The sequence below is a fragment of the Hippichthys cyanospilos genome, chromosome 16 (assembly GCF_059441005.1).
Source record: "Hippichthys cyanospilos isolate Australia breed blue-spotted pipefish chromosome 16, RoL_Hcya_1.0, whole genome shotgun sequence".
In the NCBI taxonomy this organism is placed as follows: domain Eukaryota; kingdom Metazoa; phylum Chordata; class Actinopteri; order Syngnathiformes; family Syngnathidae; genus Hippichthys; species Hippichthys cyanospilos.
The window spans coordinates 11,874,709-11,889,626 of record NC_142384.1 but is presented as its reverse complement, the minus strand read 5'-3'; the positions used below and the strand labels follow the sequence as shown (position 1 = coordinate 11,889,626).

The 14,918-nt window shown below is 40.8% G+C and overlaps 1 protein-coding gene across 5 annotated transcripts in view; it reads left to right on the top strand.

Annotated features, from left to right (window-relative positions):
• The window catches only part of cacna1aa (calcium voltage-gated channel subunit alpha1 Aa), a 72,320-nt gene that overhangs the window by 51,372 nt on the left and 6,030 nt on the right, over positions 1-14,918 (top strand). For 2 of the 5 annotated variants that reach the window (XM_088436955.1, XM_088436954.1), the window contains exons 39-46: positions 3,073-3,187; positions 4,274-4,381; positions 5,970-6,070; positions 7,961-8,076; positions 8,156-8,276; positions 10,073-10,186; positions 13,779-13,995; positions 14,457-14,716. In XM_088436955.1, coding sequence (XP_088293081.1) covers positions 3,073-3,187; positions 4,274-4,381; positions 5,970-6,070; positions 7,961-8,076; positions 8,156-8,276; positions 10,073-10,186; positions 13,779-13,995; positions 14,457-14,716 — 1,152 coding nt within the window. Of the gene's footprint in view, positions 1-3,072; positions 3,188-4,273; positions 4,382-5,966; positions 6,071-7,960; positions 8,077-8,155; positions 8,277-10,072; positions 10,187-13,778; positions 13,996-14,456; positions 14,717-14,918 lie in introns of all 5 variants that reach the window. The other 3 variants (XM_088436952.1, XM_088436951.1, XM_088436953.1) reach the window with 3 other exon arrangements.

Sequence of the window (14,918 nt, the reverse complement as noted above, 5' to 3'; positions counted from 1 at the left end):
GTGGTGGTTTGTGTGGCAGTGTGGGAATTTGGAGCGGAGGTAGGAAGACAAACAGGGTGAGGCAAGGGATGCTTATCCACAAGAAGGAACAAAAGGAGGGACCTTCTCAGCTCGTTTGCACCATGCACCTTAGCCGGCGCGCCCTACACAATTTGCAGTTATCACACACGTCCCACATACATTACATCAGAAAAAAATATGCATGTGCAGCAGTGCTTGGAAAGTCCGCCAGACTTCCGTCCTCTGATTCGCTCCTTCTTGTGGATGGGGTAAAAGCATTCTTCCATACACGCAAATGCAAAAAAAAGGTCACACGCACCCGCACTGAGACAGTATGTGTTCTTTGCTATGGTAGAGAGAGCAGAAGGGCTTGTGTCAGTGATGTGTTTTCCTCCGAGAGCCTTTGGTTGCCATACAGAAGCAGTTCTTTTTTCTGTCACCCTTCATGTAGCAGCGCCGAGCCCCCAAGCTGCCTCTTTTTTTTTTTTTTCTATCTGCAATCCAATCTTCTCTTTGTCCTTTGGTTCTGTCGTCAATGCAGTTCTATTCTGTTTCCAGCCCCCCTCCCCTCCTCCTCCTTGCTCCTCCACATCTCTGCATAACCCCTCCCAGCTCTCCAACCTCACCTGCCTGCTGCATGGCCCATCGGCACGACTGCCATTTCCATCAACGCGCCACTCCGATCGATACGCGCGGACACATTTGATGTCAGGCTAGAAATATACAAGACCCCAAAGGTGACCTGGTCGTTAACACATTCTAATGATCGCTGATCAACTCCAACGTTGTCCGATAGAAAAAGGGGATGACTTCATTACCAGCATACACTGCCCTACCAAACGCTATCATCCAACGCACCTGGGCTGAAAAGCATCATTTGAATTAATTTTGCATTGGTGACTTAGATATTTAAATTGCAAATCTAAATCACTGTCGTTGGCATTCAAATCAATAATGAAATAATCACACTCTAAAAATAGTTAAGTCAATTGGGGGTTTAATGAATCGTACAGTGCAACCCAATTCATGTTTTTATTTTGACCCAACATATTGTATATGTATATGTATAATTATGTCTTTGGAAGTGAATATCCATGACACTTTTACCCAAACATTTCAAGTTAATAATATTGAAGTGAAAATAGGTAAATGGGCTTGGTGGCTGAACTCTGTAAAGATGCATAAGTACGTCTTTGGGATTCAATATGTCTGCTATTTTCAGACTCTACCTTAATATTAAAAAAAAAAAAAAAAAAAAAAACTCAAAATAAGTATATGGGAATGGATGTCTGGACTCTTAAGCTGTATAATTACATCTTTGGGATGGAATGAGTTATAAGTTATGACTGCTGTCTTGCTGAGACGAAATGTACACAACAGTGTGCACACATAAATCGACTGGGCCTAAGGAGAATATAGAAAAAGTATGCAAAAAAAAAGACATTAACCATGCAACGTTTCCTTTAGTACAAAAAATTCAGGTCAAATTGACCCAAATGGAAATCAGTCCGCTATGGGTTGCTTTTTGACCCGTAATTGGGTTATTATCGACCCACCTGTTTTTAGAGTGTGGTCAAAATGTTCTTAAAACTCTCCTCCAATGTTGTCAAAAAGTCATTCAAATATGACAATTATAAAGCACATAAACTCTAAACAATGGAGATCTTGGAATTTTGGATTTGATCCGATTCGTTAAAAGTGATCAATCCGCGGCGCTATTTGTACCAGGTTCATGCAATCACTTTTCTTGTTAGTCCCCTTTTGTTTCGATTCCGCCTGGCAGATTATCCAATGAAAGCCTCCTCCCTGAATTACACCTTAGACCCAAAACTTTCCCTGCTCGATAATGTTCCTAAGTCTTGCATGCACAGCAAGTGATTTTTATTCTCATTTTATAACCAAAGCTTGAGCCAAATGGAAACCCTCGTAACCTTTCACCTAGTCCGCTTCTTCCCGGAACAATGACCTATACAGTATAGCGCAGTTGAATTTATTAGTCTTGGCAGGAGACAGCAGGGTCTTCAGGCAGGACCGCTTTTGGACAGTGGTGTTTCTTCTGCTTTTGCTGATCATTTCGACTCACTTTATCTACTAACGTGACTTCAAATTCCTTTATCTGTCTTTTTTTTTCATTCAGTCTAGCCCCCTTTTGACATATGATTTTTCCCGTATGACATTTAAGACACATGAAACATTTTTGCTTTTCGACAGTATTCTTGTTCACCCCCCCCTCCCCCCTCATCATTTCCGCAGAATGCTGCTCTCTCTCACCTATTAACCCTCAAAGTCTGTCTTCATTTATCCACACATAGGACGCCAAAGTTTGACCAAAAGAGCTCTATCATCCCAACATAGCGACAGGCTTGACACATCTTCCAATTCTCTTCGATATGAAAACAATGCACAGTCATTTTAATGCTAGCCCACATGGGATGCTTTTTTTGTGTACGGCTGCGCAGCTGCTTGTCCCGTGAGGCATATTGTGTGTGCATTGCATGCTTGCATGGGGGTGGGTGACTTGTCTTAGTGGGAGGGTTGACATTTGAAAAAAAAAAAAGTGCTAGACCAAGGAGAGGGTTGGTGCATGGATTGCTGCATGCCAGGGCGCTCGCCGTTTTTCTGTTCCCGAGCACACGTGATTGTCGTGCGAGTTGGTGTGTGTCTTTCCGTCTGATATGCTTTCAAGCCAACAAGGCCTGTAAAGGAAAGAACCAATAAGCAAAAACCAAAAGTGTTTTCCCCTTCCCTCAAGATGTCTCACACTTGGTTTTGGTTTATTGGTTCAGAATAGGTCTCTTGTTGTGAACCTCCAATCCCCACATGAGGAGCTGTTGGTAGCGGAAATGTACTCTTCTTCAATTTTTGCCTCCAAGATCTAACGCAGCCTTCACATTGAATCAATTTCATTTGCACTTTCCCATATTTGGGTCATACTCACTACAAATGCTATGCACAGCTCCTTTACACTACCTTTTACCCCCCCCCCCCCCCCCTCCCTCCCCCAGTCACTTGGAGGTTCCACACAAATTTCCACCATCTTTGTTCCTCAACCTGATTGACCCTCCCCAACAGAGACTGCTCCGCATGGATCTGCCCGTGGCTGACGACAATACGGTCCATTTTAACTCCACCCTCATGGCTTTGATTCGCACGGCGCTGGATATCAAGATAGCCAAGATTTCTGAAGGTGCGCGCACACACTGCATGCACACTTTCTTGCGATGATGTACACCATGTGAAAGATTTTTTGTTTTGCCAAGTAGTCCTTAACTAGCGCAAAACATTTTTAGTTGCCTGAAAATAAAATGACTTAAAACTGATTCAAAATACTTTTCTTATTGATTTTTTTTTCTTATTGATTTTTTTTCATTTAGCCACCCCAAAAGATACATCGTGTAACATTGCTAGTTTTTTTCTGCCTCGTCTGCCCCAAATTCTGCCACAAATGAAAATACCCAACTGAATAAATCTTACCAAAATAAAGGCATGTAACATTTCTAAAGAAGTCACTATTACACAGTTTAGCAATAGTTTGCTTCATTTTCCAATTAATTTTCTCTCTTTTTACAAATTTATCCTTGACAGTGCCTAAGCCACTGGTAAACCCTGGCAATTTTTTGTTGCTTCTGCTTCGTATTGTTGGAAGTGAATCCTTTAAGTGGCAAATTAGCACAATTGCACCAAGCAACTTTTACTGTAGCCCTTTATTGCTAACCAAGGTACAAGCGGTTGAAATAGTGACATAAAAATTAAATTTTTTGTTGAACAAACTCTCTCACCTGAAATAGTAGAATTAAACTGGTAGTTACTATTTAGGGGTAATATGGAAGAGTCTATTATGAACCTAATTCTTCGGTTAAACAACTTTCATGGTGCATAGCCTGCAGCTATCCATCAAAAGTGTCGAAACTCAAATTCAAACGGACTTAAACGTTAAGCGTTCATGATCTTCAAACTTTTGAAAATATTCAGCTGCATGATGAATGTCATAAAAGATTATACACATTGTAAAGAAATATCAAAATAATGCAATGTTTACTGTGAAGAAACTCAAATCTCAAACATAATTTTGTCCAAGTGCGATTATTGATATATAATGATATTTATATAATTATATATAATATCTTCTATAAATATATACAGTCATTACAAAGACCTTCACTAGATTTCTGTTTGTGTGTTTTCTCATTTGTACACAAATGCATAATAATGCGCACACGTGTTCAAACATGACTGCATTTCTGTATTTGCTGTGCGTGCATGTTTGTGCCAGGTGGTATTGACAAGCACCAGATGGACGCAGAGCTGAGGAAAGAGATGATGGCAATCTGGCCCAATCTCTCCCAGAAGCATCTGGACTTGCTGGTTACTCCGCACAAGTGTAAGTTACAGTGTAGAAGGGCGTGCCACGTGGCCCGGCTGCAGCCGCCGCGCGTCTCCTACCACTTCAACGGTGTTTCTCTTCCACGCCACCTGAGGATCGCTTCTCTCTGCCAGTCTCTCTTCACTGCCGCACCCTCTGATACAGCTGGCACGGAACAGTGTCACAAAGTGCGCACACCAAGCAGGCTCCCAACAGCAGAGCCTAAAATCAGAGGGTGCCTTTCTATAGAGCAAATCTCTATAGATGTCTTTTCACTACAGGGGCCAGTCTGAGTTGTGCATACTGTACATTCAATACTGAACAATACGGTTTTCATTTTGAAACGATAATAGCGTGACGCTAAAGTCGTAAAATCCTCTGGTTTGTTTAATGCATGCCTGTTTATGGATGTACAGCGATGCCTTGAGATACAAGCATGTAACTTCACTTGAGTGTCTATCTTAATGCTAATGCATAATGAAAAACATCAATTGCAGGTTAACTCATACGCTCATAAAAAAATACATTGAAACACTAACGGTGGAGCAACTGTTGTAGACAGACAATGTAACAATACGCCTTGCCACAAGCATATATTTTTTATGCTCTGCAAAAAATGATTTGTGTTGATTGTATTAGACTACCCTCAGTTGTACAACAGAGGAAGCACCAATCAATTTTCGGTGGTGCGTGATTCCAATTTAAATGTGTGAATGCTGATGCTACTCCACCTTCATTTCTACTATTATTATTATTATAGCTTCAACATGTTCTGTAAAATTTACCTTTCCTGGACTTTTTTTTATTCCTAACTTTTTCAGTTTTCCCACTTTATAGCATTTTTTTTGTCTCAAAAATCCCCATTATTCCCAATGGAACTTGTTAAATTTGTACCAATTCGTGACTCTTGTGATCAAATTTTTCATCAATGATTTGCACATTTTCCACCAATATCCTTTTTCTTATTTCACAGTTTTTTTTTGTCCTTCAACTACTTAATTTCTTCCGCATGCTTCCATCATTTTTCATTCATCTTTCAGCATTCACATGCAATTTGTCCATAAATTGTTTCATCTTGTTCATTTAGTATATTATTACAATGATGACTTTGTTTTTATAAAGTGCAATAATATAGAGTGCTATTCTTCTTTACACATTACAAAAATTGTTATTATGTTGTTTTGGTTTTTTTTTTTTTTGGTTTTTTTTGGGGGGGGCCAGATGGGATTCATGGCATTTCCATTCATTTTAACGGGGAAATTTGAAAGTGTGGTATCGATGAATGAATCACTTATCTCAAGGCACCACTGTAGTTCAAAAACCATGAAAAAAAAAAACCACATGTAGCCAAGTCACAATTTTCTGAAGTGCTTCTTTTTCCTACTTTCTATAGCGCATCACTAAGCTGTGATGCTGCTACTGCTGTTAAAAAAAAAAAAAAAAAAACTAAAAAAGATCTGCCTGTGAAAAGACATTTTGCTCAATGTCCGTGTTGGTGTTAATGTGACGTTGGTGTGCATGCCTCACTCTTCTCTACCATTTCTGGCGCTCAGGGTCCATACCAAAGGGTCTAATCTTGCAGGGTAACTTGTCATTCTCTCAGCAGCGACAGACCTGACAGTTGGCAAAATCTATGCTGCCATGATGATCATGGAGTACTACCGGCAGAGCAAGACCAAGCGCTCGCAGGCGCTCCGGGACGAGCAGGTAACGCATGCCCGTGCGAGGGCCCGACTTGGCCGGCATCGCCTTCATGTTCACACACACCCAGGCTGGGTCTACAGTATGTTCTGACGTGGAATTGAAATCATACATGAAATGATAAGGTCTTCTTGTGACATCATTTACAGTATATACAAACTGTTGAAGTAATTTGGATGGAAATCACCTCAATTTAATGCCAGAAGCACGCTATGTTTTATTTTAAATTCAATGTGGTCGTTTTTGAGCCAAAGAGATGAGAAGAGAGTCAATGTTTCAATGTCTGGACTTAATTTTAGTCAACTTTTCAAAGCATCCCCCTGTTGTAGAAGTAACAGTGCTGCCATCTGCTGCTTAAAAGATGTTCCTCCCTCAAGAGACTGTCCCACGTTCTTATAGTATACAGTGTTTTTCTTGATACTTTTCGCTTCAGGTTTCATTTCGGTTTTTGTCATTTAAAAAAAAACAAATCTAAACTGCGAAAAAACACGCTGCAAAGGTTTCCTGCATGCTAAACAGATGAGTTGACTGTAACTGCACATGCCACGGGCACTCTTCTGACGTCGACTCGGAGTGGAGCCAGTAGCTGACCAAATATGAAGCAGGGAAGTTTACACTAGAAATTCAAATTTATCACAGCAGTATTTGGAACGTCCTCTCTATTTTCAAATATTGGGCTGGTTGTTTTTTGACCCAAAATTGGGTTATTTTTCACCTTAATGTCTTTGGAGCGTAAGGTTCTCTGTGTCTCTATGGTTTCCAACTTCCCTGGAACCCAAGAGACAATGTTTTGGGTTTTTTTTTTTTTAACTTCGGCCTAAGGCAGTGGTTCTTAAATAGGAGTGCGAGGACCCCTGGAAGTACATGAGATCTTTTTTTTGCAGGTATTCGAAAAACAAATGTTTTTTTTTTTTTTTAATGCCCTGATAGGAACACTACATTTTTATCACACCAAGACAATATTAATCAAAACATGCAGCAACTTTTTTTGCAAAATTGTGTCTCCTTTGCTAAAGGTTGTATGCTTTATTTTGAAGTTTTATACGGATACACATTGCTTTAGCAATTTTTCAGCAGACAAGCCAGAAATCAAAGTTATGATGTTATAAGAGCTGTCTTCTTGATTTGCTGAATAAAAAAAGATGCTACTACAAATGCAGATGAAAAGTTAAAAAAAGAAAATCATTGACTTCACGAATACTGTTACAACGTCGTTTTTTTCCACCCTAAAATGCATGCACGCTGACTTAAAAAGTATTGCGCAGGGGGGACATCGTTGTAAAGGGGATGAGAACCACTGGTCAAAGGCGTAAAATAACATCTTCAAAACAAGCACTTTTAATCAATTTATTTCTTAATCGTTCTTCCTACACTACTATGCATACCATAAATACTCAGCATACTGTACCTCCACCCTCCCTATGAAATATTCTAGCTCTCACATTTATGATTTTTATATTAAAGGCCTGCCTTACATGGTGAATGCTTTTAATGTCCCTTTTCATGTCACGTATTTCCATCCTTAAAATGCTTGAAACAAAGAGAAATCCCTTCAGCCTTGCATTTTTTCTAGCTCCATGGCCACCATCAATTCCTCCTATTCCGCCTTCCCTTATTGTTCTGATTTGTTCCCACAGCTCTGCCTTGGCGTGTAATGCATCACCTGAACACGAGCAGATGTAGACTGCCCGCTGTTCGTGCTACTGCGCTATAACGACTGTCAAGTTACCTTGTGTTATGAACCCAGTAAAGGCTGGAGACATTTTGTCCACATAGGCATGGTCGGTTGCCAGCGTCCCCCGTCCCCTCCGGTTCCTGCTTTGCTCCTCTCCATGCCCCATTTCCCTGTCGGTCTGCCTGATAGCCGGCGATGGCCATGTCGTATATCTTACACAGAATCGAACGCCATTACTGTTTCAGCGCGTGGAACCGCCTTCCCCCACCCAGGACGGGGGTCCGGGCCTCAACAATGCTCTCCCCCCACCTGAGACGGCAGAGACGATGAGCACCCTGTGAGTTCGCGTTCTGATATCGTGCGAATGATCGTGGGTGTGTTTGCGTTGAAATAACGGTGTGTATTTTGTGTGACAGCCCGGTGGAAGGGGGGGTCCCGGAGAGCCACTCGTGGGTCACGGCGCGTGCTCAGGAGATGTCCCAAAAGGTCGGAAACTGGAGCCCGGAAGATGGCCTGGGAAGCATGACCACCTCCCAGGTACAAAGCTCGCACACGCCCGCCAATGCAGGCAGGATTACACGCACGTACGATTTGCACGTACATAAAATGTCAGTTCATGTGATGACGCTCTTGTGTCCAGTCAGTCACCATTGTTTTGCCACCACTATCAAAAAATCCAAAGAACTGTTCCATCATTTTCACCATCAATCATGAGAACCTGAGAAATCATTGTTCCACTTTGGAACACCTTACGTACAAAACCCAGATCAGTCCGCATTATATCTGTGAACCCAAATAAATGTATTGATCGGCTCATGCGATGGTACTTAAATGCAGCAAATTGATCAGACTGTTCAAGTATTTTTATATTTCTTTTAAAAGTGTAGAAAGTGGTTCTGTGTGAAACAGGAAGTCAATGCACATGCATTTCATTTTGCAGGCTGCATAAAATGATGTGGCGGGCTAGATTTAGCCCGCGGGCCTTGAGTTTGACACTTGTGATGTTGGCTTTTCCGTTTATTTGTTTCAGTGCAACTTCCTTCTTACAAGGCTTTTCGAATTCATTTTGGGATAGAATACACACATCAGTGAGGTCATTAAAATATATTTAACAAAATAAAATATATTTTTTACAATGAACAAACGTTAGGAATGCCTTGCATTTCACTTGGCCATCATTCAATGTAAGCTTGTCATAGCTGCCTTAATTTAATACATTTAATTTAATGATGGTGAATGCAAACATATTTAGCATAAAATAGGTCAAAAAGGGACTGACCCAACTTTTTGGGTTATTTATCTAACCCAAAAAGTTAGACTAACTGAGTAATCAATAAAATAAACCAAAAACATAGTTGTTGTTATGCACAAAAACTAACGAAATTGAAGTAATGTATTTGGGTCAAAAGTAAATAGTAAAAAGGATATAACATTTTTGGGCTCTTTAACGCCAAATATTTGGCTCAAACGAATGAACCACAAATTTTGTGGTTGTCAAAACTTATTTACTAACTTATTTCGTCAAAATAACCCAAAATGTTGTTTGCGCACACAAAAAAAATTAAATATATGTTGTGTAAAACAATCCCTTTTTTGAGACGTATAGAAGTTTTTTTACCCACTTTATTGGGTCATTACCCCCCAAAATGTTGGGTTGAATGAATAACCCATCAGAAAAAAAATAACTAGGTTGTTTTGTGCATACCATGCTCGTTTATTTATTCAACATAACTTTTTCGGCTCAATTAAATAAGCTTTTGGGTTAGTTATTTTTTATTGGACCAAAATTTGGGGTTAAATGGAGAACCTAAAAAATTGGGTTGCATAAATAATCCACAAAAAAACCTAAAAATTGCCTAAATCATGAAAAATAAAATTAAGTTGTGTGATTTATTCTTATGACCCATAACCAAATAAATTACAGTATTTATGCTGAAAATGTTGGGTTAAAAAAAATAGACCAAACATCTTTTGTACGAAACAACCTTTATTTTTTGGCGAGGATTATTCATTTGACCCATTTTATTGGGATTAAATGAATAACCCAAAAAGTTGGGTCAGTCCCTTTTGACCCAATTCGGGTCATTTTGGAGCCAAATGCTTTAATGGAGACTCCATTAGATATGCTCCAAAACTAGAATTACAAAAAAACAAAGTGGAAATGGAAGCGTTCATCATTGTACTCATCTGATCCGCTCATCGACAACATTCCTGTGTAAGACCCTTGGTTCTCTGCCTCTCCGGATGACGACCCCCCCCCAACGCCACCCGTGCCTCCCCCGATGTCTCAGCAGCCAATCACAACATCTCCTGCTCTCCTGCTCTGTTTGCAGACGGTAGAGATGAGAGAGATGGGGCAGGATGGTTACTCGGATACTGAGCACTTTCCACCAATGGAAGGCCACGGCAGGGCCGCTTCCATGCCCCGCCTACCAGGCGACAACCAAGTGAGCAGCATTCTCACCTCTCCGCCCCTTCTCACTGTCTTTCCCTCCTCATTTTGTCTCCTCATCATTTGTCTGATCAAACGGGCCTTTCCGAGGCGATTCATTGATGTGGTTCAAGGCAGATACCGGGCCTTTGAAAACATTTTAAGTAAGACCCAACGCCATCTGCAAACGCCAAAACACCAAAACATTTTGGTCAAAAATAAGCTAATTGAGTCAAAAATAAAAGCTAATGGGTCATAAAAGGACAGAAGAACAAAAACAAAATAAAGAAAAAAAACAAATTTCGAGTTGAGTCCAATTTCTCATTTAGTCCAAAATGCGGGGTCAAAATGAATTATCCATAACATATTTTTGAGGCCAAAAGAAGAACAACTTGGTGCTAGTCTCTTTTTGACTCATTTTGACTCAACAGAAACAATTACAATGTTTATTTGTTTTGTTGCTTATTCATTTTGGGTTAAAAGGATAACCCCAAAAGTTAGGCCAAATTTTAAATAAATACCCCAAAAAGACAAAATTGCCAATTTTTTTTTTTTTTTTTTTTTTTTTTTTAGAAGGTTATTCATTCAAGCCAACTGTTTTGGATTAAGTAAATAAGACAAAAAGTTGGGTTAAATAAGTAACAGGAAAGGTTGAGTCAAATGAATCAACAAACATACCTAAAAGGATTTTTTTTAAGAAAACAACCCAAAGACGGTCCCCTTTTGACCCAAAAGGTTTTAGAGTGTGTATATATATAAATAAATTTAACAACCCCCACCCAAGCCCCTCTAAAGACTAAAAAAGTAGCTAAAAACAAAAAAAAAGTAGTAAAAAACTAAACCCAAAATGGGTTTGGTTTGTGGATTATTCCTTTTCACTCAACAAAAATTTGCAATCTACAAAACAAACCTTGTTTTTGTTGTTGTTGCTGTCATTCATTTGACCCAATGTCTGGGATTGAATGAATAACCCAGTAAGATTTGCCCATACATATATAAATTAAATAACCCCCCCAAAATACAACCAAATTTGTTTTGAATTGTGGCTTACTCCTTTTCTCTCAAGAGAAGTGAGTCATGGATTATTTATTCGCCTCAATTTTCGGGGTTAAATGAATAATCCCTGTCTTGAACATAAAACTTTTTCACTGCCTCCATAGAACCAGAGAAAGGCAAAGTCTGACCTTTGATTCTTTTCTTTTCCCGTTGATGTTCCTCCCATATGTTCTCTTGCACGTTATTGTCCTTCTTTTCTTCAAAATCATCATCCATTTTGTGCTGTTTCACACTGGTGAGTGCTCTGGTTGTCAATGCACAAAACATCTGAGAGAGACACAATGTGCACATCTGCGTAGTGGGACCTTGATTTCGTTTGACTTTTTTCTTATTTTTAAAACGGCGCTACTAAACTTCGCTGTATTTTTCGCCCTTCCTGATGAAGGTTAATTTTACCGTTGATGAATTCTGACGAGTTTCTCTCGGCTCCAAGTAGCATGCGCTGCGTGTGTGTATGATGGAGTTCACCCCGCTTCTATCAAACAGTTGTGCAAGTGTGTGCGTGTGTGTGTGTATAGTACTTATTTTGTTATCATTGCTTTTGTGACCATGGCGACAATTTGGCTTTTTTTCCTCTGTGACTGTCTATAAATGAGTGTTTTGATGTCTTTCACCTGCTGTGTGTGGTAAGTGTTTCTCCTCCCTCCTTCACTGCTGCTTTAGAGTATAATTTGACTTTCTTTCTGCGTCTTTTTGAGCTGCACCTCCAACTACTCTATCGTCCTTTCTACTGTATGTTTTTTCAACTCCATTGTGAAATTATTCATCTTTATTATTGGTCCCCATGCTCCTCTGTTGTCCTGGTTCTGCTTCATTTGTGGCTCTGTGTGTGTGTGTTTTGTGTGTTTTCTCTGTACTCACACAGAAGCGGAGGAAGGGGAAGCACCGTGGCAGTCACCTCAGTGTATGTACCCTGTCTTCCCTGTCTTGTTCCCCCCCCCCCCCTCCCAGCTCTTGTCATCTCCTTTTTGTCACTCTGACTCGTTCCCAGCAAGAATTGCAATTTCGGTTCCGTTTGGAACCATTGTGAGCGAACTGAGGTGGCCCCCTCCTCAGATGCTACGGTTGTTCATCTACATTCAAATGAATTGAATCTTCATCGTGAGCTCACCTAGTGAGACTTTCTCATGTGATCCGAAGCTCTTGAGCAACTTGGCTGGGTGTTGATTTGTAGCACGTTGCCTCTCATTACCAACAGCGCCACTTACTAACTGATTCGGTGTATCCGTCTCGACCTCCCGCTGTTTGTCTTCTCTTGTCGATGCTTCCATGCCAATGTGCTTGTCATGAATGTTTTATGTGTCCATTCATACCTGCCTACCCGCATGCAAAATTTGGATTGATTGTAAGCGGGCGTGTGTTGATGGAAGCATGTTGTGTGTGAGATGAGGAGAGACGTAAGAGGAATGACATGAGGGGAAATGTTGGGAGTGTTAGTGCTGCTACTCCTCGAATTTTAAATATGGTGCTTAACATGCAGTATTTACTGTACACTATATGGACAACGTTTCATCAATGGAGTCATCGATTTAGACAATTTTTCCCTTCCAATTTTGTGACAAGTTTGAGAAAGCCCCCCTCTGTTACGCTATGACCCCCAGTAAGGTCCATTGTATGGTAATTTTTACCAAGTCACAGTTCCCCTGTCTCTGGTAAGATATTTTTAAGACAATCACCTCCTCCCTGACCTCCATGCATGCCAAGAAGGTAAAAAAAAAAAAATACACAGCGATTGTCCTCGAATTATTTTCAGTCAACTCTGCAAGCACTAGTGATACCATGTTATTTGTCCTGTTATTGTCAAACTGCACTGCATTTCCACAAATGTCCACTGTGAGGCACACTAAGCTTTGAAAAAAATCCTCTAAAATAATGATATTTTAGAGGAGCTTGTTGAGTCAACTCTGCAAGCAGCCAATCATACTCTGTTCAAACATCATCAGATTAAGCAAAAAAGAAAAGCACTCATTACTGGCGATCCACTATTAGCGGTTATTGAAACCCTGAATCTTTAATATCACAGTAAACCATCAAACCAGTTATTGTCCCATGCCTAGTTGAGTACAATAGTCTTCACCAGATCTTCCATTACTTTTGTCCACATAGTGTACTTTATATAACAACTTAGACAACTTGGGCACAGTCAAGTCTCTTCGCGCCTGCATGGCCAGAACAAAGCTTGGTGCACAGACCAGGAATACTGAAATTTCCTACAGTCGGGAATGTGTTATGGGAAACCAGGATGGAGTAATGATTTTTTTTCCCAACTTGCAGAAGCATGACGGCATGGCTGTTAACCACCATTTCTGATTTTCTTTGTATTTTTTTTTTGTTTATATTTGCCCCCTTCTTTCCCTTTAAGCTTTTTATAATGTTGTGGAGATCACTTTACTGGAATATTGATACTAATTCAAGTGGAAAGATGCAGTTGTGATGCGGTTGTGTATTACATTTAAAAAAAGATCAAATTAAACACATGCAAACATACTCGAAAACACCACAAGATTCAAAACGAATCTCCCAGCACGCATCTCTTCTTGTTTCTCCTATAGACCATCAGTGACAACAGCCCCATGAAGCGCTCGGCCTCATCGTTAGGTCACAGCAGGTCAGGGCGTGGCAGCAGAGACAAAGGAGGCCCAGATGTCTACAACATGGAGCGCGTCATACCCGAGGAAGGTCGGGCTTCAAGGCACGGGCACCGGAGGAAAGAGCGCGGTCACCGTGCCTCAGAGAGGTCACTGAGTCGCTACGCGGAGGTGGACACAGGTTGGATATGTTATTCCACACCCTCAACTTTTACACATCCCGCAGTTAAATACATGCATATAAGTTGCATTTGCAGTCACTGACACATGTTTCTCCTACCAAATCACTCCCTGTGGGAACCCAATATCCATAAACAGTTTCGCTCGTGGCTAACTGACACTGAAAGTCTGTCTGCGTGCTCCCAAACACACATTTTTGCCACTTCCGTATTTTCCACTGTAAAACATTGCAACTAATACATGAAAGGTTGCTGTTTAATTGGCCGACGCGGGATAAAATTTCTCCTCCTCAGCCCTGGAACCAAATCGAAACTAAAAGACGTGGATAAAGTTGGGGTGTATTTACTGTTGCACAGGCAGCACGGGGGGGCTGTGTAGGGAGGTATGAATGTCATTGCTTTTTGTCTAGTCGTGTTTATCAAGTCGGGTCACCTAATTTTCTACTGTCGGGTTTTGGCACAGACACCCAGTCAGGTGACCTGATGTCCAGGGACAGGGATCGGGACAGAGATCGCGGGCGGTCCAAAGACCGCAAGCACCATCACCATCATCGCCACCATCACGGTTCCATGGACAAAGAACGTTACACCGCCGAGCGAGGTGGCGACTACGGCCGCAAGCATTCTCGTGACAGAGAGCCCGACAGGGAGAGGGAGCGAGAACGGGACCCGCGGTGGTCCCGATCTCCCAGCGAGGGTCGCGACTGCATCACGCACAGACAGGTGGGCTTCTGGGTAATTTCATAATCACATTTTGGACTTGGATTTGCTCATATTAAGCACAGTGTGATGTCAGTCAGTAAACAAAAATATGCAAATCCAAGTAAAATAAATGTCATTTACTTGTATTGGCATGTCACTGGCTAATAGGATCCAATACAAGAGCTGCATCAAGAATTTTTCCATTTAAAGATAATATTCCATT